Source organism: Metopolophium dirhodum, chromosome 2 (assembly GCF_019925205.1).
Source record: "Metopolophium dirhodum isolate CAU chromosome 2, ASM1992520v1, whole genome shotgun sequence".
Lineage (NCBI taxonomy): Eukaryota > Metazoa > Arthropoda > Insecta > Hemiptera > Aphididae > Metopolophium > Metopolophium dirhodum.
In genome coordinates, this window is record NC_083561.1 from 30,421,206 (window position 1) to 30,448,977 (window position 27,772).

Here is a 27,772-nt window from a genome sequence, read left to right on the forward strand (position 1 = left end):
AAAATTAAAAATAATTTCAGAGCGAGTTTAGTTATATACTTATATACTTGATCAGAGTTTGTGAGTTTTGATTCAAGTTTGAAAACATTTTTTTCTTTTCAAAATGTCTGTATATAACATTTCTCATGATTTATTCATTGGATAGACTATAGAATATAGATGTATAGTTACATTTATAGGAAGTGGATCAATTAGGATGAACAACTATCTAAGTGACTTATTTCGTAAATTTAAGGCATCAAGAGTTTCTTCAAGTTAGTAGTTACTTACAAAGATATATATAAATTCCAAATTAAATTACCTGAATATTGTAAATGTTTGTATATTATGTATTATTTAATTTTGGAGCAATATACCAAGTATGTATTAAGTATTTTGTTGAACAAAATAATTGTGTTCATTATTTACTAATAATTCATAATTGTTAAAATCTTTGCAATTTTTATTATAAGTAAAACCTTTTTACACATACAAATTTTCATTTGTTTTACTAAAAAAACAGTATAGTTAATTATAAGTAAAATTATAATTTTTTTCAAAGAAATAATTGAACAAATTGTACATATTTTACAAAAAAATAAAAAATAAACTTAAACCTCAAGTCTTCAAGTAGGAAATAGGGGAGAAGTAGATTTTGAAATAAAATTTGTCGATTTGCTGAGTTAAAATTTGCATTAATTAAATTCAAATATCTACTAATATCATCAAAAGAAACATTAGGTATATTAAATTAAGGTACCTAATGTTAAAAAAAATAAAATAGTTTTTAGTTAAACTGTTTAAGGATTATTACACTATAAAAAAAAAAGATTTTGAGACTGTTGCATTTGTTTTAGGCCAATCTAAGTTCTTGGCAATTAGTTTGTTAAAGAAATCTCCACTTTTTCCCACTTGTTTTTTTTTGTATTGCCAAATGTAGGTTTTTGCATAAATGCACCAGTTGTTTGCAACTGCTTTGCCATAGGATTTCCTTTTTTCTTATTTTTAATAGTATTTTTATGAACAGTTACATTTTTGTCACTATCTGCTAATTCAGTCTTACTTTGAACTGTTATTGTAAGTGCTGATTTAGCAGATGAATTAACTATTAGATTGGCCTTCATGAATGGGTCAACATCTTTTATCTTAAAATTACTTGTTTCTATGATTTTAGATAGCATTTCATAATAATAAGATAAATCAGAAGAGGTACCACTAGCATTTGTAGCCAATCTGATTTCATTACAAATCAGCTCTGATAAATTAAATTTCTTCGAACCAAATGATGAAATGTGATGCTGAAACAAATAAATTTATATTACTAATAAAAGCATATTATACAGTTGAGAATAATATGAAATGTTAGTCAAAAAATAAGGTTAATTTAAACAAAGAAAACCAATGTTTAAAACAAGGCTGACATTTAAAGCTTAATATTTGTATACATTTATTCGTAAAAACTTACAACAATTATATCATTATTGACAATTTCTGGTTGTTCAATTAACTTATTAAATTGCTCAATACTATATCTTAAGTGGTTTGTAAATAATAATGTATATGAACATAACTGAGATATAATTTTTGATTGATTGAGTCCATTATATTTAGGAACCAAATCAGTTAGGTAAGGAACAGGATCTTCACCATTCTTATGTTTTTTCACAATGAGTCCTAATTCAGTTTCTAGTTGTAATACTTCAGTTGTTTTGAGATTCATTTTTTTACGCTATAATTAAAATATATATATTTATAAACTAACTAAAATATGATATAAATATTTTTTCTAAATATTATATTACAATTTCGTCAAAAAAATATGATTCAATTGCTTGTCCGATAGCCTTTAAAACAGTCCCATCATTTTGTGACATTTGAAAAGCTTTTATCAAATATTGTACTCCCAAATTAAAATCTCTATCCATAGGTGGAAGAGTCATCAATGTTTTAGCACATTTAACTACCAAATGAGGGTCCTTTGGTCCTATGTTCATAATGGATCTACAAAAAAATAAATAAACTACTAAATTAAAATTGTTTTAGTAAATATTTACTATTAATAATAATATTTATATCCTATGCTAGATTTAAAACTGGATTTAATATGGTGACTTTACTTTTAAAAGTCACCTAAATTTTCTCATAAATAGGTTATTATATTTATTTTTAACTAAGTAAATTGACAATCGCACTATTAACTACAGTGTATCAATGCAATATTTTAGAGAATTACATTGGAAAAGTAATTTTCTAGATAAAAGATTAATAGTATATTATAATTAGAGTTTTTTACATACTTGATCATATCTGCAATTTTTTGGTTTTCTTTATTTATAGATATATCATCCATAACCAACCAATGGTAATTGAAAAGAGGATTTTTTCCATTAGACAACACAATTGCTTGATGAATTGCATTTATTTCATCATCAGCTGGTATCAATTTATGTGTCGACGATAATTGTCTTTGAGCTGTCAATGCAAGTGAATGAATATAATACCAATGAGAAGTTGTAGGATCTAAATCACATGCTTTCTTGGCCATATCACAAGCTTTTGACAAATAGACAAGATTTTCACTGTATTCAATTAATACAGCTGCACGTATTGCATGTACAGAAGCTCTTAATTTAGAATCCATATTTGCAAATGATGAAATATCTTCCAATAACTAAAAAATTAACGTTCAGTTTAATATATTGTATTGTAAACTAAGTGAAACATAAGACATGATGTAGGTGGAGGAGAATGAATCATTATTCTATTTCTATAATTCAATTCTATAGTTCTTCAAAATATTTTCAAGTAGGAAAGGAAATCTTGTTGGTAATTTAGAAGATTAAAGTAAAAACTGATTTTACTTTATGAAAAATATAGATACTTGTAATTTTCATCAAATAATTATAAAAGCATTTTCTATATTTTGAACTAATATTAACTAAAAAATGAACGGTGTTAATATGGCTGGGTATAATAACTATTATTGAGTACTTTAGAGTGTTAAATGTGCAGTAATTTTCTTATAAATTGAGAACAAAAAAAAAAATTAAAGAAAATTTGTAATTTTAATTTAACCAGTTTTTGACAATAATTGATTTTGTTATTTTGTTATTTACGACTAATTTAAAAATATTGTAGATACTTGGTATTTTCTCCAATGTTTATATAGGTAATAAGTTTCTAAATGTTTACACTTATTGAACTATTTATAAATACCAATTTGAAATTTTCGATTTTCTAGTTTTCTTTCTATAGATGTCAATAAAATTGTTTCAGTTCTGTTAAAAAGCTTAAAATTTTAATACAAAGTGTTTTGTAAATTGTTGTAACTGGAGTTAAAAATATTACCTAAAGATCCATAAGCACAATTTTTTTCTATGAATTTGAAGTTAAATTTTGGTATTTGAACTAAGAAGCAACATTTAAATTATTCCTAAATATCATTTATGGAGACTTGTTTTACTTTATATATGTTATGGTTAATGTTTAAATTTGGATAAAGTCGACATTAGCCATGCCTTTTGGCAAATATGTAATTTTTTGTTTAGAAAACTGAAATATCAACATTAAACGGATAATGTTAACATGAACCAGTCAATTTTGGATAATGTTGAAACTTAAAAGTTATATATTAAATAGAATAGGTAAGAGTTTTAGTTACCATTCTCTATACTACAGTATCACAGTAATAAATCGTTGAAATGCCAGAGTATATTAACTTATCTTATCTTAGCTAACAATTTATCTAAACAATAAAGTGAAAAATAAATGGGTCTAGTATTCTAGATATGTAGGTAATAGCATTGATTATAAATATTAGTATTTATAATCAATGGTAATAGGTATAATACTATAGTATCCTAATTGGACAATATTTTTATTATAACTTTATAATTTTATGTGCTATACAATACACGATGCCGATCTGTAGATTTCTCTGTTTTCACACGTGATATTCTCGAGTGCAAATGTGCAATATTGTCAAGTGTTTTGAAAGAAAAACAGAATTTTATCATTTATTTGAAAAACTGTTGTCCGAAAAACGAAAAGATAATTCAACTTCTTTATCAAATGAAAAAAACTAAATAGTAAATACAATTAATGGATTGAAAGGTGGCAACAAATCTTGTTGTTTGAATAAATTTGAAATTAATATTTGGAGAAAATTTTATAGCGCCTGTTGATAAAGGTAGTACAAATTTACTATATTACATAAAAAATGACAAGTTAAATGATATACTAAATGAGGTAGGTACGTGTTAATATTGGTCATGGTGGTAAATATCAAATGATGGCAGAAATAAAAAAAAATACAAACACTTGACTCAAGAAGCTGTAATTATGTTCTTAAAATTCTGTGGCCCTTGTCATATAACTGTCATCTAAAAGAAAAAGCCTTGAATTCAAACCGATTATTCATGAAATTAATAGTCGTTGTCAGGTTGATCTCATTGACATGCAAACTCAAGCTGATAGTGAATTTTGCTTTATTATGGTTTACCAAAACCATTTAACGAAATTTAGGTCTATCCATAAGTTTCCCCCAGCCACATTGAGACAGTGTGAGTCTCTTTACCTGATGTCCACAGACCCAAGAAATATTCTATTTACAGGATGGACAATACTATAAACTTGGCAATAAATATGGTACTTTGCCACAGTTATACATCATAAACATTTTAGTGTTTGTCTGTTGCCTCTAATATCGCTAGATGAGGTGGTACATGTTAAAAATCATTGAGGGAAATTGTGACTTAAATGTCAGATAGTGGTGATCAAGGATACAAAAGGTGTTCATGTAAGGGAAAATGTGACACCAATTGATGTAAGTGTAAATCATCTAGCATTTTGTGCAATTCAAAATGTCATCAAAGTATGCCATGTAATAATAAAGGATAACATTTTAATTCTATATTTGAAATAGTATTATTAAATAAAATACTCGATTTAATGCTGTATCATTAGTAGGTAACTCATTAAAAATAAACTCATATTGTTTAATAATAACTCATAATAATATTATATTATATTATATCTTTTGTGTCTTAAATATATTTAATATTAATAATTTAAAATTATTTTATTTCATGCATGATACATTTTTATAATTGTTAAGACATTATCCAAAAGTTCTTGGCTTATATCAATGTTAACATTAGCCAACATTTAGTAATATACATGACAACTAATGATTACATATGGCTGATGTTTTATTATCCAGTTAATGTCGACGTTATCCAAATTTTACCATTACCCGTAATATATATACAAATACAATGATTGACATTGAGATCAATTTTAAGGTATTGCTTATATTTATTATGAACCTATTCACCCCATTCTATGGTAAGGCGGTTAAACATTAACATTAATATTATCGTATTTATAATTAAAAGTCATCCGGTGCCTATGCAAGTAACATTTGGTTTAAATACTTTATCACTGATACACAATATGTAGGTATATAAATAAAATATACTTTATGTATTAAAATAAAAACAAATAAATACATAATAACTTACCCATTTACATTCTTCTGTAAGATTTGTAGCAAATAACATATGAATGAAGGTAGCCATAATAATATGTCGAAGACCAGTATTAATAGATAAATAAAACTCATCAGTACCTTTATCTAATTCTTCAAGCCATTTTCCTATTTCCAATATTTTAATCTGGGCTATTTCGTGTTCACCCTTATGAAAAAATTCATAGGAAATAATTAAATTACCTATAAACCTAAAAAAATAAATCAAAATTAATAATTTAGAAAAACAAATATTATATAGGTACAGTGGCGTATTTAGGCCGGGGCCTTGGCCCCTCCGGATTTCTTCAAGATGATAATAGTAGTACTTTTATCATGACATAAAAAAAAATAAAAGTGAGATGTTATTTTATTTGTTCATACAAACGTTCTAAAAATTGATTTTTAGTTCATTTTATAGTATACAATGTAATTGTATAAAATATAATTTCTATGTAATAAAACAATCATCATTATTATTATTTTTTATTTTTTTAAAAAGAAGTTAAGTATTTGTTATAAAAATTAATTAAAAATATAATATTTTTATTGATAAGCAAACTCATTACAACTTTGTCCTACTTGTACAAGCATTTTTTAAGGATACCTACCTACAATTTGTAGGGTTATTTGAGGATGTCAGATGTCAGCGCATTATTCGTTTTTTCTCTCAGACCCATGTGTAACATAGATAAAATGCTTTTACCTAAAATTATTTGTATGATTTTTGAGTAATCTTAAAGTAAAATTACCTATTACAAAAATTATAGAGGATAATATTTTTGAGGGTATGACATATTGGTTTTATATTTTATTTGACTTTGACTTTGTATTCGACTTTCAAAATAAAAAACTATTTTTTGTTAATTTAAATGATATTTAAATTGTTTTGAAACAATATTAAGACAAATCGATTCATCTATCGGTTTTCTATTGGGTTATATTACTCTTGGATTAATAAAAAAAAATGATTCTGCATAAATGTGTTAAAAGTTTTGTATACCTATGTTGCGCGTGGGCCAAAGACAGAAAATAAACAATGCGCTAACATCTCTTAATAAAATGTTTGCAACATTATGCAACGGTCAATGAGGATATCATTGGTATAACCTGTATAATATCTATTGAGGTATATTGTTATACATAACAAATGTATTAATCAATATTAAAAATGGTTTCATCTCAATCTCAGTTTTAATAAATAGCATTTTATTTTTAAATACTTACATACCTTTCTAATGTGAATTCAGAGGAAGATATATTTAAGTTATATTCTCCATATTTATTCCATATCCATAAAATTACATTTTTCTTATTGATTGGTTCTATGTTCCACGTAAATAAACACTGAATATTATTTATTTGGTTTACAATTCTTTTGGTATTGAGGTCCTTGACTAAGGCAGATACTAGTCGGTTTTTTCCAAATGAGTTTATTGCACATTTTGTGTAGTCAAAATGTTCAACTAAAGTACTTTTATTCGAATATTTTGGGAAAGCATATAAATGACTCTTAGAAGATAAGAAATGATGTAGAATATCTTGCAGTATCTGAATAGCATCAATAATGTTATTTTTTGATACTGAACAACTATCACCATTATCTGCATTTATGTTTACTTTCTTGATTTCAGTAAGTAGTTCTTTGACATATTTTTGAGTATTTTCAGCTATTTCAAATTCTATTGCATGCGTCGCAATCTTTGTTTTCTTCTCACATTCATTAAAAAGCAATTTAAACATTGATGTAAACATATTTATTGCCTAATGGGGTAAAACATAATATTTAAAACAAAACATTGTGTTATAGTTATTATTGTAATAAAAATCCATTCAATAATATTATTATACTTTTTGTTTCAATACTTACAACTAGAAAGTGAATACCTATATAATAGAATAGTGTAAAATTGAATTTTCTTCCAAATTCCACCAAGTATCCAAGTTATAACTATAATATGTATTAATAATAACGTATTTTAGTATTTATGTTTAATGCTTATACTTACACTAATAACAAGGACTGGATGAATTAATTTAAAAACTTACCTTTTAAAACACAAGTAGAGAGTGCAAGACCATAGAATAATATAATATTATATATAGATTCAAATATTAAATAATAAACATCAGAATTGGATTTAATCAATGGCATCAAAATGTTTTTTCTAATGCTGATTAGGTCCTAGTCGTAGAATGCAAAAAAATTCTCGGTAATAATCACGGCGACGCCACTAAAGAGTCTATTTTAGTCCATGGTAAAAATCATAATCCGATATGGCGGACGTTTCTATCTATTTCTACCGGTATCGTATGGCCATAGAAAAATATGGAAGCGAAACTCGATCAGCTGATTGGGGTTTTGTTTACCATAGAATATTGTTTACCTATGATCTGAACATTCGGAAAACAAGAAAAGAAGAGTATGAAAACGTTTCCGCGCATCAACATGATGTTAGACCCAAGGTATTATGTTAACGTTGGTTATATGACTAATATCTCAATTTGAATTTCAAAAGAGAATATTATTATACCATTTCCGTGACCGATTTACGTTCAGCGGCGCGCATCCCACACCAAGAACCGGCGGTTCGCGACGTGCGCGCTACCGCCGTCAGCCCGTTGAGAACAATACACAGTGTACAGACTACAGACTAATACAGTGATACAGTATTACAGTCAGTTCCAATTAACACCACTATTATGATATACCTGTTTATATTACTGTTTACTCTCGCGCTAAACGTTTAGGTACGTACAATTTTATTTGAAATCGGCGCATACTTGTCGTACAGTTTTGAACGGCGACCGTCGTGCACGACCGAGCGCGAGAGTGGGAGAAATTTGGCTCGGTACGGCCGCCAGCGGCCGTTGTCCGTTGACTGTTAAGTAGTGATGAAAGATAGAATCGATACTTGTACTCATTACGTTAATCGTTTGTTTTATCGGTAGCAAATATCGGAATTAATTAATTTTTTTCGGTTTTTCTCAGTCATAATTTCAAGACTTCATGTGACCTCAATTTGTGATTTTGTTATAAATTTAAGGGGCAAAAATTATTTTGAAAAAAACTTATTTGGGCAAGATGTGACAATATTATTTTTAATTTTAATTTTTTTTTTTAATACTTCAATTTGTACCTAATACTAATCTATTGTGGATAAGTATTTTTTCTGAAAAACCAGTTTTGTTAGTGAACATCGCCAAAATAAATGATTATTTTTGGGTTAGAAAGAGTGCGTTATATTCTGTGGTTTGACACAATTATAATTATTTCTTATTTTAGAAAAAGCCGATTCGATACAAGTATTTTCCACTGATACTGAGTAAATATCGAAATGAAAATATCAAATAAATAATACTCAAATATCGAAAAAAAGTATCGATACTTATTCATATCGATAGTTTCACAACGTCCCTAACGTTGGGCCGTCAATCGCGATCACGATTAAAGTTATACTAAGGTACCTTTAATCATGACTGAACAAATTTATTTAGTCATGCTTTTAATATAATATCTTTAAATTGTGGTCGCGATGTGCTAAAGCGGTTTATTCTCTTTTGAAATCGTGATCTTTAATGATCGCGATTTGTATTAATTGTGGTAGAAATGTAGAACATTTCCAACAGCCTAAATATTAGTCGTGATAATAAGCCATATGCGCTACTATAATGGGTGGCTAGGGTCTTAGCCTTAGTCCCCTCAAGATAAATTCATCTTCAAACTCATAATATATAAAATTTTTTTTTATTTATTTGAGTAATTTACAATCTATACAACATTATGTACAATGAGCAAATAGGATATTTAATAATATAAAGTAACAGAATTTAACATTTGTGGGCAAGCACTCAGCAGCACCACCCGACCGAGAACATTTTAGATGTCGTGGTTTTTTTTTTTTTTTATTATTTTAGTAGGTCTCTAGGCCACTGTCTTTTGAGTCTCCTAATTACATTGCCAAGAAGTGAGGTGGAAGAAAGTTGCTTTATTAATGGATTACTGTGAGAATTTAAGTTGGAGTGAAATTTAGAGTAATGGGCTTTTGCTAATTGATTGAGTGTAGGAATTTTTAAGTCTTTGTGAAGATTATTGTTTGTGAAATACCAAGGAGAAGATGTTATTAATCGTAGGCAGATAGATTGAAAAGCTTGAAGCGTGTTAGTGTTAGAGGGCTTTGCAGAGCCCCATAACTGGATACCATATGTCCAAGCTGGTCAAATTATTGATTTGTATATAGTAAGTTTATTGGAAAGGTTGGATTTTAGAGTGGTCTAAGGATGTGAAGTCTAGAGTTAACAGTTTTACGTTTAAATTTTATGTGTGGGCTCCATGTTAAGCGTTTGTCGATAGTTAGCCCAAGGCATTTAACTTTGTTTGCCTTAGGAATTGTTATATTGTTTAACGTAACAGGTGGAGAATCGAGATTACGTAGTGAAAAAGTTACTTGAACAGATTTAGTTTCGTTTATTTTATTTTGATTCTCCATCTGTTTGCCCACAAGCTGATCATATTTAAATGGTTTTGGATCATTTCACTGGCTGTGACGTGGCTTTCGTGGGAGGCGGTTATTAGCGTGTCATCAGCGTATTTGCCTAAAGATGTATAAAATGTTTTTAGCGGGAAGTGACATGGGAAGGGGTGAATTGAGGGAGCTATCCACTATTTCTAGTTGTGATGCACTAGGCTGTATATCATGAGGAGTAAAGCATTTCGATAGGTGCTCAGCGAATATGTTAACTTTTTCGAGGTCAGTGATAGCCCAAGAGTGATCTGCTTTGCGAAGAGGGGGAGAAGGTTGTTTTAACCGTAGTAGGGATTTGGTTGCCTTCCATAAGGAGCAGTTGGTTGTTGTGAGAGCTTCAACGTATGAATTATAAGAGTCATTTTCAATATATAAAATTTAAAAAATTTTAAATGAACAAACAATAATAATAAGCATTTAGCATATTGCTGACTAAAATGTTGTACCTACTTGAAAAGTACATAATATAGGTAAATACCAACGATATCACTACACAATAGGTATAAATTGTAAAACTTATATTTTTTTTCAAGTTTTATAATTGACCATCGCGATAACTCTAATTTATGGGCGATCGCCATGTATTCAGTCAAAGTTAAAATTATACCTATTAAGTAGGTACCTACCTATAAGTTTTATAAGCTTATTAAATGATAATACCTACATCAGAACGCTTTCATTTGTAATAATAAAATAAAAATGAAACTAGAGTAAAAATAATTATTTAAATAATAAAGTAGGTAATGAATGGGGAGTGGGGACACAGCTCTATATTGTAATGTTTACATGCGTAAACATACGTTGCGAACATAATTTAATAATATCAGTGAATAAGTAAGCTGCAGGTTACAATGAGGTACCTACTCAATAAAGCGCTGAATGATATTATAATAATTTATAATGACAAGTTTTTGTAACTATTTTCAAATGTAGGTATAGGTACGCTTATTAATAATTTCCAATATTATACTATGAGTTTCAGAATAAATTATTCTTTCATCAGTACAACAATACACCAGGGTGTAATACAACCAGAGGATTTCGCACTTTCGCGTGTCTGCGACATGTCGTGCAACCGCTGGTGGCCGGAGAACGTATGCAAGTAACTTACCGCTGAATACTCAAAGTGCACTTTCACGTACGATACCTATCGTACAATTTACGCATTTTATAGTCATACATTTCAGTTTCTGAGCGGAGCGATGATTGACGATTGTATTGATTTTACAATAATGTGTGTTTATTTTTTTGTGTCTGTCATCACTTTTAGGACAGTAAAAGTGCTTAGATTTTCTTCAACAGTATCTTTTAATGATAGGAAAGTGAATCTAGTTGGTACTTTTTTAAAATTTCCAGTAGTTTTCATAATCACCGTGAAAAACAAAAGAAAAACATTAGGAAAAACGGGAATTTTTACGCAAAATTGATTTCTGACAACCTGTCCGCGTCATGGGAATAATGGGACAAATGAATTGACAATTATAGGAGAGAACGGTACACACGTGGCTAAGACATTTAGACTTATATATTTAAGAATTTAAGAAGATCACCAGTTTAAAATGAGAATATGTATAGTGCTTAAGATTTTTGTGATTAAGAGGGTTACCGTAGTAAAGGATTTAAAAATAATATAGGTACCGTAGTCATACTGCAACTATTCCAGTATCAAAATAACAAAATATTATGAGTGATATTAATCACTAAAAACTTACTGAAGCCCACTATAATAATTGTTTATTTTTTTCGGGCAAAGTCGGTTAATATAGCTATAGTTTATTGTATTAGATAATCTGAATTCGAAATTATATTCGAGTCAGTGGTGGTCAAACAAGGGAAGGGGGATGAGGGGTATAGATCCCCCGTGAATTTTTTTTTAATATTTATAACAATTTATAATAAAGTATATTCTATAATGAATTAAATGTTGTTCTATTTTTTTTCTAAAAACATATTATCAACTATTGTAAATTTCGACAGAATGCGTTAGAATATGTTTATACGTGTTTATATGACAAGACTATATTATTATCTACTCATATCTAGGAACTAGGATATTATTATTATTAATATTTAGTTGTTTACACAAAATATAATATGGGAATAATTATCAATAACAACCAGCTTTACTCTTTCCCAGAACATTTTACAATATTACGTAGCTACAGCCCCAGGCCATTAGTTGGTTGAAAACTTGAAACATCGATTCCTTATTATTTGTCATAACTCATAATATTTAGTTATCACCGTGATGATTTTTTTGTGGGAGGCTATAGCCATTTTTGTAGTATCAACGACCCTGCCACAAATTCTTGGAAATTAATTCGAATTAGGGCTATAATGATTCAGCTACAGAACATTTATTCTACAAATATCACTATACAAAAATGTAAAGGAACAAAATATAAAAAGGACTAAAGAAGCACACTATATAGTAAAATATAAATAAATAATATACCATACATCATATTATTATCAAATACATATTTTGTATTTGAATTAAATATTAAAAAAAAACATTTTAAATAGGAAATTATTACTATAGTATAAGCCTTATATAACACCAGTGGGTCGCAACCTACACTTTGAGAAACGCTGGACTATAAGGTTTAAACGCCTGCTTTTTTGGGCAAATATATTAAGAACCTCTTCAGATTTAATAATATTATCTAAGTCCCTTTCAATATGAAGTAACGATAGGTTTGAAAATCTATCGTTAATCATAGAATTTCTTAGCTATGTTTTTATTCGCCGCATTACTGAAAACGATCTTTCACAAGAAGCAGAACTTACTGGAATTGTAAGTGCTACTTGTAAAAGCTTATAGGTATTGGTAAATGTGGAAAAATGTTTTTTGTTAATTTCTGATACAATAGCATCTATGTCAAAATCATCTTTATCAATACAGTTCTTCATAATAAGCATTTTTTATTTAAAATTTAAATTATCAAATAAAATATTCTTCGGACATCAAAATAAATAATAGAAAATGTTTTCAGTTCTCACATAATATGGACGTATAAAACAGTAAACTTTTACACAATGTGCTAAACCCCCTATAGCCCCCTTAGCTCCCACCATTCTACGTCAATGCGGCGTGATTCGTCATTACTCTATCGTACTCTTGTTTTCTACTGTGTGTCCGTGTAGTGTACTAAGGGCCGTTCTTCCAATGTCCGGTCAAGTGTCAGTTAACTTTAACCGGACATCGTAAGAAAGGCCCTAAAGTATATTACTATTATGCGGTCGATGTCTTTTGTAATATTGACTATTTTGTCTATTTTACATTTTCATAATAATTACCATGTCTAATAAAAGGAAAATTATTAGCTATTTTGATGCAAGTTGCTCTACTTCTTAACGCTCGGCGGATGAAAAAATAAGTAAGATCACTAATATCATTACAGAAAATCAAGTTGTGGACTTGGTGGTAATATTTTTTACTATGGCTGTTCATCGTGGGGTTATAAATATAACATCCAACAAAGTACTGGACGAATTAGCAAAAAAAAAAACAAAAATATAGATTTACTAATATAATAAAAATATTGTTAATACTTTAATATATTTATAAAGTCTGTATACCTAAGTTATAAATAAAGTTTGTATTTACTATAATTTTATAAATTGATATTAGACATAAACATAACCATACATTATATTTTTAATGGTAAAATAATAATGTTAAAAAATCAGCCATACCCCATCCTCCCCCCTCCCCCCATGATAAAATCTTTTAACTCCTACTGATTCGAGTACCTTATACCACACATGACAAATTAGATAGGTATTATAATTACAGACCACAGTTGTACTAGTTTTGCACAGTATGCGCATCTCCTTCACCTCCGTCCCATTTCGTAGTTCTCCACTTCTCATTGGTTGATTTTGTTCTATGTTATATATGTATGTATATGATTGATAGACAATACTAGAGAGCCTTTATCATAAAGGTATAATAGTATAATATTATAAAGGCTATCTAGGCAAATTTGAAATTGTACAAGATTTTTATTTATAGATCGTTCATGGTGTGTTTTGGTAGGTATATTGTAATATTTTTAGTGGCCTATACTAGGTATCCATTAAATTTAATGTATATAGTCCGTTGATTTCTTAATAAAATTGGAAATACCTTTACTCGAGTCTCGAATTATGTATATACAAAACATAACGATAGTCGATTGATAATTTTCTTGATGATTATAACAATATCTACTATGTCACATACATCTGATGGTACATACATCAAAGACCAAAAAATGCTGAATTATTCTTATTCTAATTAATTCAAGTAAAACTAGATAGTGCTAAAATAAAAAATTAATTCAGTTTACTAATAATTCAATTTATCTATATGATCATTAGGCCAATATAAAAAGGTAAAACATATTTAAAAAAAAAATGAATTGAAAGTATCTGTAAATACTTATGAAAAAAAGTATCTGTATCTGTACTTGAATACTTTTTAAAAGTATCTTTTACAAGACTGGATCTAAGGTTTTTAGACCTGTTAATCTTAGTCCGTGGATGATACCTACCTATCTAATTTGTCATGTACCTACATCGGTAAATAGGTAATAATATAATTCATTATCGATCGTATTATTTATTTTATATCGCACAACAGGGCGACGCCCCTCAAGGTCCAGTGCCTAGGATTATTGTCCGTCTCGAAATCGATTGAACCCACGTACTTGAGATCCGTCCGCTGCGGTTTTCTGTAGATCGGACACTCGTACAGTTTTGGATCTTTGCCTGCGGTCGTATTGATGGCGAACACGTAGATGACTGGCATTTGCTCGTACAGCACCTTTGGCTTGCTTTCCACCAGTTTGCCAGTCTTCCGGTCGAGGCTGGCGCCCTCCAAGAACATGCCACACACGTACACGCCCTCCGGTGGTGAGTCACTCAGCTCCTCCTTGTTGTGGCGAGTTATCAGGTTCTGAAGCACCACCGAATCCAACGCCCACCCCCGATGTGCTCTTGTTACTTCCTACAAAAACGTGAAATATTCCGTGTGGATTAAAACACAGGTACGCATTGGAATAGAATGAGTGCATATATTAATTATAGGTAAGTACATCTTACATGGTAAATACAAGTTCACCGCAGGCAGGAAAATTAATGAAAATAATTACCTAACTTCAGTTTGTTAAAAAAAAAGTTAATGTATATTTTATTTAACGTCTTATATCCGATAGATACATAGTGAAATAGCTAGTAAATGTGCATATTTCAATTTTTTTTAACATGGTAATATTAACCATTTAATCAAGCATTAATTCTATACTTAAGTCATTGCACTATATTATTGCAGCTATATAGTATATATAGTATAGTTAAGCAATCATAATATGTACTATAGTGACAAATCACTAAATAATTACCTATACTAATAAATATTTATTGGTTAATTTTTTATTTACAATCAATTTAAGGATATTATATAGGTACCTAACTTGTGTAATCACTATTACCTATACGCATAGTATATATAATATTTATTATATCAAATATTTTAAAATTTTTACCATGGTTATAGAGGTATTTAACAAAAGTTAATATAACTTAATGCGTAGGTAGGTAGGTAGGTACTTACCTAATATTATGTAATATGTATGTTTTATATTAACTAGATAAGCTAATAATACAATGCACACCTAAACTAGTTAAGTTAATAAAAAATTAAAAGTTATTCTTTTTAACAATTGTTTGTTTGTATGCCTACAATAAAATTACATAAATAATATATAATTTATATTTATGTAAGCATAGAAATCCTCAACAAAACTATCAAAGTATTGTACATGTACATATAGTATAATAAAAAAATTAGGTAGCTACTTGTCTCATGGCCGTCAAAAATCCTTGTGGGTTAAAGAAACCTGTCATCCAAAACACGTTTGGTCGACCACTGTTTATCCATTTTCTAAACTGATTATCCCGTTCCAGCAACTCGGTAAACCAAAATCCAAGAGTAGCTGATTCCCAAGACACCTAAATAGAGTATAATATATACACACGAACTAAATATTTTGCTGGGCATTATAGTGAGTATACTACTAAGTACTAAACTACTATCGACTGATTATATATTATCTTGATTCAGACAATGGGGAATACTAAGTATAAGAAATAAAATTTTTTTTATCATTTATAAAATAAGACACTTATGCTGGGTTGCATAAACAATTCATTAAATTTAATGGCTTTCTAAAAATTTAATGGACTAATCACGGGCCACTAAATCTTGTTTAAGGGACGATTAGCTCACTATTGATTCATTAAATGTTTTGTGCAATCCGGCACTAGATTTTTAAATTCTGAGCGTTCCGATGAGTGTATTGGTTCTACAATGATGTGTATTTTTTCCGACTTATTGATGTGAAAGATCTATTGGCCTAAAAATCAAAGGGCCCTGGTGGTAAGATCAACTCCGAACTTGTATGTCATGATGGAAAACGGCATGACGCAAAATAAATACATGTGTAACGTAACCAACTACAACCATTTAAAATAATAATAATAATAATAATAATAATAGTATTAATAATTTGTAGTTTTGCAACAAATGATTCAATCCCTTTGACAATATTCCATGAACAAAAATTATAATAAAATATTTACTTTTCTTGTAGGTATTTATATTCTGAATATTATACTGTTATTATTATTATTATAAGAAAAATATATTTATTTTATTTTACTTCTTTATTTATAAGTTTTTTTTAATTATATATATTTTTTCAATAACCATCAATTTTGATGTTTTACATTTGGCAGACCGGGATGGATTATACATTTTAGATTCTGAGCGGAGCGATGAATGTATTGATTTTACAATGATGTGTGTTTTTTTATTTTTATTTTTATGTCTGTCATCACGGTTTGGGGCAATAAAACTGTTCCGATTTTCTTCAACAATATCTTGTTTGATGGGAAAGTGAATCTAGTTGATGCATTCAGGAGGTCAAATTTTCAAATTTTCAATAGTTTTTAAAAGCGTCAGGAAAAACAATATAAAAAAGGTGGATAAGTGGATGTCGCTCTGCTGTACAGTAGGTTACAAGTTGGTCACTGTAATAGATGGTGTTAAATTTGAATTCAATGATATAATATCATTGTATAAGAAAAACGATTATGAGCGAAACGGTCAGTCAGCCTATGATATTACCAAGTATATTTGATGATATTATTGTGAATAAAGTAATTTATATATAACATATTTACGTGGAGCATTGTTTTAAATTTTCAATCCTTAGCTATAAAAGTTGAACATTTTATAAATTTTTAACTACAAAATAATTATTAAATTTTAAAAGTGATACATTTTGTCAAAATTTGAACTTTAAATGCTTATAAAAAAAAATTGTGCCTATGTATTTTTAATATTTTTCAACTGCTATTAGTACGATATATCAGGAGCCTTATATTAAATTTTCACGCTTTTTTACCCAACAAAAATTTTTTTATTGATATTTATAGAAAAAAAAACTAAAAAAATTTAAAACTGACAATGTCCGTAAACCGCTCAAAAAGAGTCAAAATATTTTCAAAATTTTATGGTGTATAGAAATCGCTAATATAAACATTCAGTGAAATTGTCAAGTATCTACAGTCATTCGTTTTTTAATTACAATAAAATAAGAAAATTGTTACATGAGAAATCGAGTAAATATCAAATGTTGTAAAAATATGAATTTCAGACGCTCATAAAAATTTAATTTAAGTTTCTTGTAGACATTTTTTTTTGATAAAGGTAGACAAACTTATGAGTAATCTTATATTACATTTTCAAATCTTAGATTTAAAAAGAAAATTTTTTATGAATTCTCAACTCAAAATAATTTGCTAATTTTCGTGATTTTTCCGTATTTTGTCAAAATTTGAACTTAAAATGCTTATAAATAAAAACTGTGACTAAGGATTTTTAATTTTTCTCATCTGCCTTTGATGCCTTTGAACAATAACCTAGGAGCTTTCTATTAAATTTTCAAACTTTTTTACTCAACAAATAAAAATTTTATTGATATTTATAGAAAAAAAAACTAAAAAAATTGAAAACTGACAATGTCCGTAAACAGCTCAAAAAGAGTCAAAATATTTTTAAAATTGTATGGTGTATAGAAAATGCTAACATAAACATTCAGTCAAAATTTCATGTCCCTACGGTCATTTGTTTTAGAGTTACACCAAAAACCAAAATCCATTTTCTCGAAAACAGATTTTGCGTGAAAATTCCCGTTTTTCCTTAATTTTTCTTTTGTTTTTCACGTCGCTTTTGAAAACTACTGGGAAATTTTTACTTTTGACCCCCTCAAAGTACCAACTAGATTCACTTTCCTATCAGAAAAGTTACTGTTGAAGAAAATCCAAGCACTTTTACTGTCCTAAAAGGTGATGACAGACACAAGAATAAAAAAAAAAAAAAAACACACATCATTGTAAAATCAATACATTCATCGCTTCGCTCAGAATCGATCATAGTAGAGAAAAACGGGAATTTTCACGCAAAATGTTAGGTTTTGGTGTAATTTTAAAACAAATGAACGTAGGTATTGTACTTGAATTTTTCAATGGTTGTTTATATTTGCATTTTCTATGTACGATAAAATTCTCAAAATATTTTTATTTGTTTTGAACTGTTTAGAAAAATTTTCTGTTTTCCAATTTTATTAGTCTTTTTTTCTATGAATGTCAATAAACTTTATTTGTTGGGTAAAAATGCTTGAAAATGTAATACAAGGCTCCTACTATATTGTTTCAATGACATTTGAAAAATATTAAAAATTCCAGATCCCATGGACACTCTGTAAATACGCCGCTGTATACTTGGCTAGGTTATTATTGGTGGCGATTATATTGTATACGATGAGTACTCGAGTAACCTATAGCTATCTATATAATATAATATTATTCTGATTACTTTTTGCCATTTCTGTGGTATTCTGGCGTCGTACATCGCGTCCAAACTTTCTCTCAATCCTTGGCTCATAACAATTGTACCATCGATAGCCAATTTCAAATCACATAACGTCTTTTGTACGATTCCAATTACTTTTTTTATACGATCGATTTCTTGTCGCAAGAATATGTTCATGGGCAAAAGGGCGCCCATCCTCTGCAGCGATTCTTTTACCTGCAGACGAAAAACAACGATCAGAAATATTAAAATATCATCGTCCATCGTTGTCAAAATCAATGAAAATGCCTAATAGTATAGTATATTATTCACCTCAAAATCTTTATACTGTTTTGGTAACTTTTTCAACATATCATCAGCTAAATGATAGACCACACTTTCTCTAGTCTCGCCTCCTTGGCTTCCACCCTGTTTTGGTTGAACGCTTAAAATTGTATCTAGTATTCCTTTTGCGGTGTTTATTTGATGCCTGAAATGATAATATAAAACATAGGCATTATTGTTTTGTTATATTAAAATAATTGTTTACGTGATGTCAGCATTTGAGTGAAGTCCGAACACTTCTGGCGAATCCGTTACTGGTAAACTGTTTATATAATCAATACAACCCTGAAAATGTATAAACATAATAAAATAAATACCCAACAATATTAGAAAAAAACAATAAATCGATATTTTACGTACTTGTATATTACGATTCATGGGGACTTTATAGCTTTTATAAAACTCAAAACCTGGCCTCAACAATACATCACAAAACCATACCTTTATACAGTAGGTATACATACATAATTAGTATTCGTATCAATAAATGTGAATTAAAATTTACTTGAGTGAACGTGATCAAAAGTCTTTTATCGAAGTCGTCAGTAACTCTGCCACCGTATTGTACTTCACCCAACATGTAACAAATAGTTGGCCAAGACACACCCTGTCAGCAGGCATTAATAATAATAACTATATTACTTATATTATTATAACTGCAACTAGTAACTACCATACGCCCATACCTATATTATTTATTTATAATACCATGTATCCACAAAAAGAGTATACACTCTATAACTCAGTTACGTCTTATACTATACCACTCAGTATACCTTGTACTTATTTTTCAATTCTGCTTGAGGGACATGAGACAATTTGGTTCTAATTTCCTATAAATAAAAATTGTTTAGCTCTTGTATTGTTGCATGTGCAACATTACCTATTCCACTCTTACTGTGTACCCTGTTTTATGGACACACGGTATTTGTATCTCATCAATATATTAACCACAGGATTACTTTTTTGGGATCCATATCGTCCAAATGATTTTGCACGAACTGAACGCTCGCAGCGAAATCGGCTTGATTGAACTCGTACGGTACATTCCAGCCTAGTGGTCCGAATTTTCGTCTCTCTTGTACAATCGTATGAATAAATGCTACGGCGTACAATAAAATGGGCCATTGCGGTTGAGCCGAATAATCGAGCATGTCCTATTGTACAAGAAATATTGGAAATAATAATATTTTAAGCGTGTGCTGCAGTTTAAACATAACGATTAAATAATTATATTATTATTATTACCACAATTTTAAGTTTTGATTAACCAACCTGACTAATGTTCTGATACGTTCTTTTCATACTAGCGCGAATACCCTGTGGAGGTTCATTTGTGAACTTAATTGCCATCTATAAGTGACATATATTAATACACATACTATATATATAATAATATCATGTATAATATTAATTATATTGTTATTTATTATTTTATTGGTCTAGTGCCCGGCAACTATGACCATTAGCTATTGTGGGGGTTACGATTGTTACTGTTGTAACGGTACACTTAGGCCATTGGATGGGTTTTTTTTAAATTGTGGAGGAAGGTACTGTAGGTTTTAGTAAACACGTGTGTTTGGTTTTGGCAGAATTTCAAATTGAGCATCCGTATTAGGTTTCTGCCATGCCCGGTCGGGGGATGGTGGCCTTTCTCTCTAGACCAGAGGTTTCCAACCTTTTTTGACTCGCGGCACCCTTAGTCATTTTCTAAAAATCCGGAGGCACCCTATGCTCTAAGCCTATATAGACTACTTCGGTTTTATTTATCAGTGCATAAGTATAAACAAAAGTAGTAAGGTGTAGGTATATACTATATACACATTACATTTTATAAACAAATTATTACATTGTATTTATTTTTATGTATAATTATTATTTATTTTTATTTAGTAATTGATTCACAATATTAATTTATAATTAAGGAACTTATGGAACTATATATAAACGTATTTTATTACCAGTAGAACTAGAAATAGCTTGATTTGATTCTTCAGAAGTTGATTCAATATTATGGTTAGATAAAATTTCATATTCATCTAATTTTTGCTTTTTAAAAATAAATTTATCCATTGTTTTAACAAAAATTTAATTATATACAATTATAAAATATCTAGACACGACTGAAATATATTATATGTTTTGCAATGATGACTAAAACCAGACTGATCGTACTGAAATTGTTAGTAGATTATTAAATTAGGTACTATTGTCGATATATGTTTTATAAAAATTAAGATAAGATAAAGTCACAAGACACCGAAGCAATAGCAATCAAACTGGTATGAACATTAAAATAGATTGAACATCGTAATATTTCTACACAATATATGAAACACATAATAGGTTTTATAATATTATAGTCCGTTTTATTACTCGCAGTGATATATTTTTCATGAAACCGTTTTTTCTTAAAAAATATATTTCAAATAATTTCGCGGCACCCTAGGGTGCCACGGAATCCTGGTTGGGAATCTCTGCTCTAGACAGTTGCCTGTGGTCGAGATTCGAACCATCGAAGGTACGCGTTATAACGGACGCCGTATTCCGCTCGGCCACTCCGTCCCCTAATTATATAGTTAGTACGTTCGGTTGCGTACATTTAATTTATTTAAGGGGTGGATTTTAATGGCAGACATGCTCTGTTTTTTGGAAGAATTCAGTGCTGCATAGTTCATCCAACACTATTCTATCATTTTAGATTACGTTTGTAGGTAGGTACTATAAAATATCACGACACTTCTCGGTCCAGTCGGTCCATCCTATTTATCCCGAAAATATCACCCCTACTGTATACCACTGAGTACATTACAGATCACCTTTTATATTTTAATTATAATCATATAAAATATTATGGTCTATTATTTAAGACGTTTAAAGGCGGTTCATTTACTTGAAGTAGTGCAATCGGAAACTGAGGATGCACTTCGGTAGTTATCCACATTCTAAATGTACTGTGTATTTCTTCCGAATCTGACAAAGCGTCCATAGCTTCTGTACAAAATGGCAAAGACAAATGCATGTTTTGTAAAAGCACCCAACCACCGTTTGCTATGCAATCGGATATCATGTTTCTAGCGTGTATTTCTTGACCTTGACCCATAGAAACCGACCGTATTTCTAAAACAATAGTATATTTGATATATATACATGTATGTATAAAAAACAGTTAATTATTGTTGTATAAATTTCGTTTGCATTACGAATGTCTTTGGATTTGGCTAGAGCGGTGATTTGCGGTGATGGATCAGAGCCGATGGACAAGATACAAACAAGTGGTGTTTGTGGCTCCGATTCTTCCCAAGTTTTTTCCAAGTCCAAGATGCATGCTTCTCCATACTCTGACCCTAAAGAATCTGTAAGACACAGTGGTCAAATGGTTTTATCTATAACACTATACACTATATACTATACTATACTATACTATATACATTTTATTATATTTTTTTTACCCAAGGCAGCGAGTTTAAATTTTAGTACCTAAATATTATTTATTTAATAGTAATGTTAAAACGATTTTGACGAAACAAATTTTCTTCTAAAAGTAGGTTATGATAATGCAAATGCAATAAATTCACAGAATTGTGAGTAATACCCATAATATATTTTCGAGACTGCGACAATGTCCTGTCTGGACTCCATGACCTGACCAGCAAAAGTTTTCGAAACACGTCTAGAGATTTATTATACCCACAAGGTATGTCTTCCTCTTCTGGTTTCTCTTTTTCATACCAAATGCGCCATTCTTTCTCGTTTTGTTTTATCTAAATCAATCAAGGATACATAATTAAAAAATTTATTGCGTTTATCACACAATAAAGTAAAACAGTGATTTGTCTATAATAAGTATACTTATTATAATGACTAACCAAATGTATACTTACTTTATTTAAAAGGTTTGAAAATACTGATAACTTGTTAAGTTCAACCAAATTTAACCAAGTTATGTCCAATACCCATCGGAATGGCTTTGGAGCAACTGCATTCAAATCTAATGATGCACCACCTTTATACATAAATATATTATTATTTGTAGGTTGATTATAATATATATAAATATTATATATGTATTTTAGCAAATAATTATGTTGTAAAAGAATTATGGATTATAATTCATAAGTTATAACCTTTTATAAATGTCATAAACTCTTCATGAGTAATTTGGTTCTTATGGCAATCAATTTTCATAGCCAACATTAATGTGAATAATGGCTTATGGCGTTCGTATAGACTCCTCATCGTGAACATCCATACTTCATAAGTTAAATATTGTAAAATGTTTACAATACGTTCTTCGGTTATTGGACTTTTTATCGATTTGTTTATAGAATTATCAAATATCATTAAAAATTGTTTTAATGAATTTTGGTACATAACGTTTACGTTGCTCATTTCAACTATCAAAAAGTATAGTATTGATCCACGAGCAGCTACGGCACGGAACTCTTCTCTGGCCTTCATAATTTTAATTTCGGTTTGTTCGGAAACTTGAAGTTTGGCATTTACAGCTTCGGCGGTGGCTTTGGTCTCTTGGAGTACACTAATCAAATCTTCATCGTCTACCAATGAACCCTAGGTAAAAACAATAACTTTAATTTTGTAATAGAATTATCATTCATGATACATTACTTGAATTGATGATAATTTATGCAGTAGATTACTTTCAAATTCTTTCATTGAACGTTGATTTTGTATAACTGACTCAAATAGCGCCACACGTTCTGCTTCTAAATCTGATTTTTCCATTAGTATAACTCGGCCTAAATAAATGTTTATAAATTATATAAAAATGTATGTAAATATTTACCTTTTATTTTTACCTAAAAGTTGGTCTTCAAGACCTTGCATTGTGACTGTGAAATCTATAATTGAAGTTTTAGCACTAATCTCAGGAGAATATGCAGGATTGGGCAATTTTGTCGTTATATACAAGACAAACCCAGGCATTACATCAGTTTCTTTATCACCGACAACCACCTATTAATATAATAATTATTATTGTACATCATGAAAAGTGGCCGACATATACTTATATTTATTTTGCTCACCTTTTCAATTGAACCAGATTTAATGAAATTCTTTTCTAATACATTATCAATTACTGGATCAAGTTCTTCACTAACATCTTCTATCAATAATGGTCTTCCAAGAGATAAGCAATCCTCTAAATGTGTTCTAAAGTATTTATGATTCAATGAAGTGATTTGAAGTTCATTAGATGATTCCTTATTTTTAATCCACATTTTCCCTTGATTTTGAGGGTCGATGAGAAGTGGGTACGAACTAGATTTGGTTACAATAAGTGCATTTTGTACCGATAACTCATCATTAGGAAGACCTTGCAATGTCCACTCAGATACCTTCAACATTTAGTATTTTTAATTGAGCTATATACGCAATTACAATTATTATACATGTAAGCAATATTCGTACCATAGAATTGTCAATAAGCATATTTATTATATTGAGTTTAACCGTGAACGGTACTTTTTGAGTCGTTAAAATTTTCATCCAACTTTGGACTAAATTAGATCTAAATTCTTGATTATATGGCCCACAATATGATAAAAATCCTGTTGCCAATAAAACATCACCAACAAGTCTATTTATTAAAATAAAACAATATTATTATACGATTCATTAGATACCTATAGTAAATATTATTTTAAATATTACCGTCCGAGTTGTTTCTTGAATTCTTTACTCTGTTGAGTCCATCTTATTTTTTCACCACCTAAACCATTAATTAAAGCAGTTGCTGACGTCATTTTTCTAAGACACACATTTGCCGCGTCAGTAAGCCTTTGTTTTTCTTGAACAGCTGCATCATATTGGCTTTTAACTTCATTTAAAGCCACTTCTCTTTCATAAAGTTGAAGTTCAGCTCTCGACAAATCGTCCATTGCAATAGTTAGTCTAGCTTCTTGTAAAGTTAAATTGGCCTAAACGATAATATACATTTTACCTTTAAGGCTTTCATTCATTCTTCTCAAAAAACGTTTAATACAAACTTTAAGTGGCAAAACTTCTTTATTTATACTATGAAAGAATGCCATGGCTTTAGTCCATGATAACAAACCGGCAACGTCACCACAAACCCTTTTTGCTGTATCCATATTGTAATCTTCCATGCTAAAATATAGCTGTAATAATTCTACCATTTCATTTGTGATTGTATCTTTAGGATAGTTTTGTAGCTGGAGCAAAAAAGTTGTACTCGCCATCATCTATAAAATGTGATATCAAAATTTTTTAATTATCTTAGTTTCTGTCTTAATAAATTATAGTACATTCAATTATTTTATGTTATTATTATCAAAATATTAAATAGTAGTGTGTATGTAAACTAAGTAATTTTTTTTAAGAATTTTAGTGCGTCTTATAGATTTAATTAAATTATTATAAACAGAAAATTATGTTTATTTGTAATTAATTTATAATTTTAGATATTCATCTTTATCTATATATCTGTTGACATGAAATTGTACAGCAATATTAAATTTTTTTTTTTTAAAAACATATTTTACTTTTAACGATTCTGGCCAAGATGGTTTTGGACATCTCACTGTTGTATCACTTATGACTGGGTGTAGTTTTCGTTTGAATAATATTAAAACGCAATCCATTATACGCATAATGAGATGTGGAGGTCTTCCAAGTTTACGAACAGTAGCTATATGTGCAGGTTTTATAGTGTTCAACGCTGATTCTGCTTCTTCAAGTGCTGGTCTAGCTGCTTCTAGTTTCTCTTCAGCAATAGCCTTTTCTTTTGCAATTGATTCTACTAATGCTTCTGCTTTAACTTTTACTTTCATTACCTGATTTTTCACAATTTCTGCTTGTCTTGCACGATCAGTAACTTCAACTAATACCTGTTAATATTTTTTATAAAAATATTGTTTTACACTGATAACAAATATTATTTTTTAGTTTATTTTTATTTACTTACGGTTTCTGCTTTCTGAGAGGCATTTGCTAGTTCTTGTTCCATATCATCTAAGTCTTTCTTCAGTAATTCTACGGAAATAGAAGCCTCTTCCAGTTTTGCCAAACCTGTGTCCATGCGGTGAGCTCCTTCTCCTAATTCTTTTTGTTTTTGATGATATATACTTTTATATCCGCCAATAAAGTTTAAGTACGATTTTGGTGTGACATGAGTAGCTCGACGAAATCGTTGATAATAATCACTTGAAGTATGATCAACTATATCTTGAATCGTGCCCATTGCGCCAACTAATTCTTGTTTAACTTCAACCGTGCACTCAATATCAAAGTCAACCAAAAAATGTTCCGCTACTTGGATGAGAGCATCCTTGGGCCATGGTTGGAACCAGTCTATGGTACATCCAGATACTAATGCTGGGAATCTAAGAGCTCGATTTCGAAACTTTTCTCCTACCTAAGACATACATTAAGCATGATTAAATTATAAAATGTAATTATTAATAAGACCTATTTACAGGTGAAAAACAAAACACAACATGAAGGTTTTGACAAGTTCTTGTTAAAAAGTAATCCATAATTATTTCATGGTTCAAACTTCGTTTTGAGTTTTCTCGTTTCATAATAGGAGTTAATTCTGATATAATTTCAGATTGTTCATCTTTCGTAAATAGATTGGTAATTCCACCTAAAAATAAATGTATAACATATATTTAAATGAGAAAATAAATCAAATTTAACAAATTATTACCAGATGATAGAATGTTATTCAAGTACTCCAAGAAACCTTCTTCCTTAATATCCAAATCAGTAAAAATAAATGTTGTACCTTTTGCTTGAACACCACAGGTTCTGTATAACAGTTTGAGATCCTCCAAAAAATTTGTTATATTATAGGATCTATAAACAAAAAAAAATTAATATTTCATACAAAATTCAAACAATACATTTAATGATCGAGACAAACCTAGTTAAAGCTATTTGAAACGTCTTATAGCCAGCTATAAAAGAAGCCAACCTTGTTAAAGATTGTTTACCTGAACCACCAACACCTACTAACATTACATTTCCACGCGGATGTCGTATAACTCTTGAAATCTACAAAAAACATAATAATAATAGTTTTTATCATTTTAATTATAAAATAGTGAATTACAACTGACCTTAACTAAATGAAGGATAGCATCCGGAAAAAATACTAGGTCCATTCCAACACCTCGAACCATTTCATTAAATTGAGATAAAAACATTTCTAATCGTTCTCTCAGTTGAGCTTCTTCCATAACAGGTTCGTACACCTTGGGAAGTTCCATGTCAGCTTCTTCACCTTCTTCTCCAGTTGGTTCTGGAGCGTCTCTTAAATATTAATTTAAAATTATATTTAAACTCAACTTGTGCAAAATAAAAAGTACTTACCTCATGAAATCAACAAATGGAGGATCTGCATCCAACATGGCTATATATTGAGTGCCCAATCTAGATTCAACCACTTTATTCAGTTCTTGATCGAACCAACTTTTGTCAGACAACGATGTAAATCTAATATAATTA

At 29.4% G+C, this 27,772-nt stretch overlaps 2 protein-coding genes across 3 annotated transcripts in view; both read right to left on the reverse strand.

Annotated features, from left to right (window-relative positions):
* Positions 1-486: 486 nt before the first annotated feature.
* On the reverse strand, positions 487-10,381 carry LOC132939002 (uncharacterized). Its single transcript, XM_061005991.1, has 8 exons — positions 7,556-10,381; positions 7,377-7,457; positions 6,738-7,270; positions 5,502-5,718; positions 2,277-2,650; positions 1,782-1,980; positions 1,445-1,708; positions 487-1,277 (listed from the first exon to the last, which is right to left on the reverse strand). Exons 3-8 carry the CDS (start codon positions 7,259-7,261, stop codon positions 858-860), a joined length of 1,998 nt encoding a protein of 665 aa, XP_060861974.1. The 5' UTR covers positions 7,262-7,270; positions 7,377-7,457; positions 7,556-10,381; the 3' UTR covers positions 487-857.
* Positions 10,382-13,131: 2,750 nt separating this feature from the next.
* The window catches only part of LOC132939295 (dynein axonemal heavy chain 5-like), a 30,886-nt gene continuing 16,245 nt past the window's right edge, over positions 13,132-27,772 (reverse strand). The window contains exons 38-65 of one of the 2 annotated variants that reach the window (XM_061006382.1): positions 27,638-27,760; positions 27,385-27,577; positions 27,189-27,319; positions 26,973-27,121; positions 26,740-26,909; positions 26,229-26,678; positions 25,807-26,151; positions 25,291-25,506; positions 24,956-25,221; positions 24,713-24,881; positions 24,328-24,639; positions 24,100-24,256; positions 23,909-24,039; positions 23,407-23,851; positions 23,164-23,285; positions 22,875-23,043; positions 22,483-22,635; positions 22,173-22,399; positions 20,555-20,632; positions 20,242-20,436; positions 19,785-19,886; positions 19,640-19,720; positions 19,485-19,564; positions 19,268-19,424; positions 18,959-19,171; positions 15,877-16,029; positions 14,727-15,025; positions 13,132-13,519 (exon numbers count right to left, since the gene is read on the reverse strand). In XM_061006382.1, coding sequence (XP_060862365.1) covers positions 13,483-13,519; positions 14,727-15,025; positions 15,877-16,029; positions 18,959-19,171; positions 19,268-19,424; positions 19,485-19,564; positions 19,640-19,720; positions 19,785-19,886; positions 20,242-20,436; positions 20,555-20,632; positions 22,173-22,399; positions 22,483-22,635; positions 22,875-23,043; positions 23,164-23,285; positions 23,407-23,851; positions 23,909-24,039; positions 24,100-24,256; positions 24,328-24,639; positions 24,713-24,881; positions 24,956-25,221; positions 25,291-25,506; positions 25,807-26,151; positions 26,229-26,678; positions 26,740-26,909; positions 26,973-27,121; positions 27,189-27,319; positions 27,385-27,577; positions 27,638-27,760 — 5,323 coding nt within the window. In that variant the 3' untranslated portion in view covers positions 13,132-13,482. Of the gene's footprint in view, positions 15,026-15,876; positions 16,030-18,958; positions 19,172-19,267; positions 19,425-19,484; positions 19,565-19,639; positions 19,721-19,784; positions 19,887-20,241; positions 20,437-20,554; positions 20,633-22,172; positions 22,400-22,482; positions 22,636-22,874; positions 23,044-23,163; positions 23,286-23,406; positions 23,852-23,908; positions 24,040-24,099; positions 24,257-24,327; positions 24,640-24,712; positions 24,882-24,955; positions 25,222-25,290; positions 25,507-25,806; positions 26,152-26,228; positions 26,679-26,739; positions 26,910-26,972; positions 27,122-27,188; positions 27,320-27,384; positions 27,578-27,637; positions 27,761-27,772 lie in introns of both variants that reach the window. The other variant, XM_061006383.1, reaches the window with a different exon arrangement.